Source organism: Ceratotherium simum, chromosome 2, assembly GCF_057802395.1.
Source record: "Ceratotherium simum simum isolate JZ-2026a chromosome 2, ASM5780239v1, whole genome shotgun sequence".
Lineage (NCBI taxonomy): Eukaryota > Metazoa > Chordata > Mammalia > Perissodactyla > Rhinocerotidae > Ceratotherium > Ceratotherium simum.
In genome coordinates, this window is record NC_141901.1 from 33,890,682 (window position 1) to 33,896,681 (window position 6,000).

A 6,000-nucleotide genomic window follows, 5' to 3' on the forward strand; every position below is an offset into this window, starting at 1 on the left:
ATCTTAAGATAACTAACCGCATTAGGCACATATCAGACACTCAAAAGATGTCACAAATTGAATAGCCACCTGATGGAATAATCCTTGCACAAGGTGCTAACACGCTGCATCTACACAGTCATAAAGGAGAAAAAGGGAACGAAGAGTAAAATTGTCTCCACATCGAAAGTACTGCTGTTCCAAAACCAGCAAGACACAACCTCCTTTGAGGGGCAATACTTCCTGTCACTTATCAGTGACAGGCACACAGTAGGTGTTAGCGCCCCGGGTCTTTATGTCACAGTGGTGGGGTCAAGTGGCATGAAGGAAGAGCCGAAGCACTTTCCCCAGGTAACTGGCAGCACGAACCCCAGCTGTAATTTCAGAAACCAGAACTCCTCACTCTGGGAAGTGCATCACTGGGGCCATCCTTATTCTCAACTGATGCTCCAGTACGGAGGCTCCCGCTCCGCCCCCTCCCGCAAGACCTGGGGCTCTGGCCTCAGCGCTGAAAATTCCAGTCATCCCTGCTAAATTCTCCAGCAGCGGTTCCCCACTAGCTGCTGAAACTAAACATTACGCCACAAAACTAGCAAATGGGCAGCTTTCCCCCACACCCAACCCCCACTTCAGTGACCGGCACTTGCAAAGGAGTCGTGGCAAATCAGGCGTTTAGGAAGTGACTCTGACCTGGTTAACTAGAATCTAAAAACACACCCCTGTATTATTTTTCCTCAATCAGGAAGCGGGAATTTCCCCCTTTAAGAGACCTTCCTGAAAGCACCTCTCCCATGGGATCCTAGCAGGTAAATAACACCAGAGCTTCCCTGATTCTTAAGAACCACGTCCAGGCTGCGCTCACCCACTGGCCTCTCCTCCTCAGAAAGAGGGCCCCGGGAAGTAACTCGATCAGTCCCAGGCGGGTAAGGATAGGGGAGTCTGCAGGTGGGAGGAGGGGGGTGAAGCAATACCGCTCAAACTTTCCAGTTGCTTTTAAGCAGTTCTGGGCAGGAGCCCGCGGAATTCTACACCGAGGGGAAGTCACCTTCCCTAACAGAAAGGCCCCCAAATCAGCCTAACCCACCAGCTCTTCGTCCAGGATGGCTGTGCATCCCATCCACTCAGACATGCTCCCTCCCGGGCAGGACCCTCCCCGTGGCCCCCTCACCTTGGCCTCGAAGCAGATGCCGTGCTGGAAGGCGTCCTCGTTGTGCAAGGGGATCCGCAGGTCGTGCCCATCGTCCACAAGGTTGTACTTGGTTTTGCTGGGCATGGTGACCCGCGGTGGACCCGGTCCTCCAGAGGCGGCTGCAAGAAGGGGCTGGCGAGACTCCGGGGAGGGGAGGCGGGAGCCGGGCGCGGCGGCGCGTGGAGGGAGCACGGGTTGAGGGTCGCGGGGCGGGGGGCGCCCTGGCCGCACGGCGGCTGCGGGCCCCGGGACCACGGAGCGGCACGGAGGGCCGGGCGGCGCTGTGGCCGCGCAATTCCTGCCGGCGAGGAGGGCGCGGGGGAGGCGCGGCGGGAGTGGGCGGCGCGGCGCCCGGGCCGGGGGAGGGGAGCGGTGGGCGCGCGGCCCTAAGCGGGACTGGGCGGCTCGTCGGCCCCGGAGCAGTGGCGAGGACGGCCCGGGCCGAGGAAGAAAAGGCGACGGTGGCGGCGGCGGTGGCGGCGGCGGGGTGCCTGTCACGGAGACGCCAGATCAGCCGCCGGCCAGCGGCTCCTCCTGCGGGGCGGGCCCGGGCCGGCTCCTCCCGCGGGGCGCCGAGGCCCCGCCCCCGCCGGGGCCGCCCCCACGCTGCTCGCCGAGCAGGTGAAAGTCCCCGGGAGCGCCGCGCCCGGCCGTGCCCGCGCCGCCTGCAGCCCGGCCCGGGGAACTTCGCCCTGGCTCTAGGCGGCCGGCGCCTCAGGAACCCCAGCTCGGTCCTGTTTTTGTTTGGTACAGTCAAATTCTGAGCCGGCCTGCTAAGAGTTAGCAGCAGCAGCGCCACGGCTTTTTTGTTTTTGTTTTTGGCGGGGAAGGGGCGGTGTTGATTGTTTTGTTTTTATGTTTTACCGGGAAGGCCCAAGTCCTTGCCCAAATATATCCAGCTCGTTAATTCTGAGACTCTCCTTTCTCTGCAGAATCATGACTGCACCCAAATGGGGGACTATCGCAGGCGCATTTTGTTCCTTTGAGCAGTGATTTGTGACTTGTGTAATGGGGCGAGGAGGGGGGGTGGGATGCCTTTTGGGATGGTTTTAATATTTAAAAGCCGTCAGCCTTGTGGAAATGGGCAAATAACGATACCTAAGGGCAAGAGAATCCAGAACCCTTTTATTCTACTTAACCTTCTATGACTGGGTTTGGATACATGAGCTTCCAAGTTATTTCTGGCTGTTGTAGTATTCTTCCTATCCTAGTAAATGCTTAAGTTCAAGATGCCTATTATTGAGAAGAGACCCATTCACTTTTCTTCTTTACATCAAGAGTTTTTGAGAAAGGTTGCCTCATTATTTCGACTTAGAAAAGGTTGTATAATGGAAAGGTTATGAACTGTATGTTCAGTGTCTTAACCGTGCAAAATGTGCAAATGAAGGGGCCGTAGGAGGAGTTAGGGACCAAATATTCGGTATCTGTCAAAACCCCACAGGCAGAGGTAGATGATAGCTGGGATGCACATGTATTTACATTTACTTAATATTACCCCAAAGTCACCAAAAGCAACCAAAGAAGCCAGTGCCAAAGCCAGTCCAACCCAAGATGACTGACCAAATGGTCAGCTCCTGTTGAATTCATCACCTTAAACCTGCTTTTCATGCCCTGTGGGCATATCCACCCAAGGCAACTCGCAAACCAAACACTGATTGCTTGTTGTATACGCGAGGCTTGGAACACCACGGAAGCATCACAATGAAACCTTTTGCAAAAGGCGTGTCTTCCTACATCATTTCCATGATAAATTTTTAGTATAAGAGAATGCATTATTGCCATGATTGTATTTCTCATTTTGTCCCATAGTGCTAAAGTCCTATTGTCCTTTCCTGTGTATTGCCTACTCCCTATCTGCTGAAATTACTGGTCAAGATGTAGCATCTTCTGGAATATCTCCTTCAATAAAAGCAAGCTGGTGACTGGAACAAATTCATTACATACATTATGCTGTATAGACTTTATTATATTCATAAATATTAGTAAGAGCCAAAAATAATTTGCACTGAGGAAATGCACCACTAACCTTTTTATAGATACAGGACATGAAAGTCTAATCAGGCATGTTTGACTCTTTGAATGTCACAGGGGTTTTAATATGCATCATAATGCACTCTCTAAAACCTGGCACAGGAACTCAACAACTTAAAGGCAAGACCTTAAGTAACTACTTCATTTACATTTCATATCCTCTCCTGAATTTAAAAAGTCATCTGACTCCAAATGGCTGGCCGGCCTTTTTTCTAGATTAATTTGGGTCCCACTGGACTGCTGAATTTACCAGAATTTCATCTCTAACTCTGTGACACATTGTTTGAAGACCAGACACAGAATGCTGATGCCCCTAGAGGTATTTCAGTGTCTAGTACAGAGACTACTACATAATAGACATCCAGTAATTGTTTATGGAATTGGATAATAATAATAGCTAATATTCACTGAGCTTTCTCTAGGTGTCAGGCACTGTTCTTAGAGCCTTACATGTACTATCTTATTTAATATTCACAACAACCATAAGGTTAGCCCCTTTTTATGAAGAAACTGAGGCACAGACGGGTTACATAACTTGCCCAAGGTCACACACTTAGAAAGGAAAGGAACCAAAATTTGAATCCAATTCTATGTCGAGATGTTTCCATCATGGCCTGGATTGCCGTGAAAGGCTTGTTACTGCAAATGAGATGCATATCAACTTCAGGGTCGATGTTTGATTTAGATGTGTGTTGTTGCTAAACTATATTCATTCCATTTCAGTTAGATGAAATGTTCCCAAGAGAGGCCTGTTGTCTGCTTTGGCCTCCACCTAACATAACGTCAGAGCCACATAGACATAAAAACACCCTTCTACCAGAAACAATGGGCAGCCAAAGTAATTTCCTTTTCTCTTTAAGCAGTGATTTCAATCTTGTTTTTACACCTTTAAATATAATTGAATTTCACCCACAGCATTTCCAAATCTATAAAAAAAAATTGTTTTATTTCTTAAAGTGAATGACAGGTACATGTATCATTTTCCATATCCTTCTGTGTTTTAAATATTGCACAATACAATTTTAATCTGAAGTACATTAAAATATAAATTGCTAAAGCATACAATACTTCCTGTGTTAAATTTTATTAAAACTTTGTTTAAAAATGAAAAAATCATAAATCACAGAACTTTAGAACTAAAGTTCCTCAGAGATCCTCTAATCCAGCTCCTTCATTGTAAAGACAGAGATAGAAATCCAGAGAGGTTAAGTAATTTGCCTAGTTGTCACTAGAGACTAGAGCTCCTAACTCAGTAATCTTTTCATCACACAATGATGGGTTATGAATAAGTTGACAGCAAACTTTAGCTCATATTTGGAACTGAGAAAATTAATTTGCTTTTGATCATAAAATGCCTGCTTTGCTATGCTAAGCACTTCCTGTGCATTGTCTCACTTGGCTGTATTAGGTAGGTACTATCAGTATCCCCACTTTACAGATGAGGAAACTGAGGCTGAGAGAGGGAAGTAACTTGGGTAGGTCATAGAGCAATAAATCCTTTCTCAGTACTGCTCAGATACACACATGGATAGAACTCATGAAATCTTTGTGTAAATAATATTAAATTTTAACAGCATGTAATGATTTCCTCCCATTAGATAACACTTAGCTCCAAAAAGTTCAAATTCTTTTTTCATGGTGCCATTTTTACCTGACAGTGTCTCCCTGCAGCATATAGAGTGGGAAATCATTAGCCCATCTTAAAAGGTGATGAGAAAGATATTAAGTGATTTCTCTGCAAAAAAAAAAAAAAAGGAAAATAGCGTCCTCTATCATTAATGATCTCTACTCCGAGTTTCGTTTATTATGATCTTTTATTACATAAGCAATAAAGCAATAATTTGGGATGTTTGCCCCATCAGAAAGATGACTCTAAAAAGTATCACGTATTTGGATGCTGGCCTATGTATTTTTCCCCTTTATGGTAACTGACTCCCTCCACTTATGCCACTGTACCAAGGGCAAGCCGCATTTCCTATTGAGTCATTTCTTTCTTTTTTTTCTTTTATAATTGTATTTATTTATTTATTTTTCCCCCCAAAGCCCCAGTAGATAGTTGTATGTCATAGCTGCACATCCTTCTAGTTGCTGTATGTGCGACGTGGCCTCAGCATGGCCGGAGAAGCGGTGCATCCGTGCGCACCCAGGATCCCAACCCGGGCCGCCAGCAGCGGAGCATGCGCACTTAACCGCTAAGCCATGGGGCCAGCCCCGAGTCATTTTTTTCTGTTTTAAATGTAAGTTTCTCTTTCTACAAAATTATGCATATTATGTTTTTATAAATTGAGTATTCTTTCAAACTGACTTCCAGACGGGAAGGCCTTTTGGGTTCCAGGCTTTCCTCAACAGCTTGTCAGTGCAGACAGAATTAGAGAAGGAGGGAAGCAGGTTGAGTGGAAACAGTGGCTGCGGCTCCTTCTGTAGCACTTTCTTCGCCTGTCCCTGGACCAGAGAGGCAAAAAACAAATAGAATCACAGGTTATGGCCATTTTCAGAGGGCCTGCAGGCTACCTAACAGTCTTCTTTCTCTTGGAATACTTGTGGGGAGTTAGGAGATCTAGAGAAAGGAGCAGGTCTGAAGAATTTTGAGTTGAAGAAAGAAGGTTGGGTTTCTGGCAGCGATTGAGTTCCATTTCTCATGTAGATTTTTCTAATAATCTCTCCTGGATAGTGTAACCATTCCCTGCTTTTCTAATTCAGAAGATTATTTTTCAAGGTAAAGTTAATAGTTGTGTTTCTTGGCCCTGCTTAATATTTCAGGCAAGAAATATTTATTGATTCAACAGGTTTTGGTCAACAAG

The 6,000-nt window shown here is 46.5% G+C and overlaps 1 protein-coding gene across 2 annotated transcripts in view; it reads right to left on the minus strand.

Moving 5' to 3' along the window:
• Positions 1–1,672, minus strand: part of LOC101395489 (carboxyl-terminal PDZ ligand of neuronal nitric oxide synthase protein) — a 283,171-nt gene extending 281,499 nt beyond the window's left edge. For both annotated transcript variants that reach the window (XM_004424825.3, XM_004424824.3), the window contains exon 1: positions 1,148–1,672. In XM_004424825.3, coding sequence (XP_004424882.3) covers positions 1,148–1,252 — 105 coding nt within the window. In that variant the 5' untranslated portion in view covers positions 1,253–1,672. The remainder of the gene's footprint in view (positions 1–1,147) is intronic.
• Positions 1,673–6,000: the final 4,328 nt, after the last annotated feature.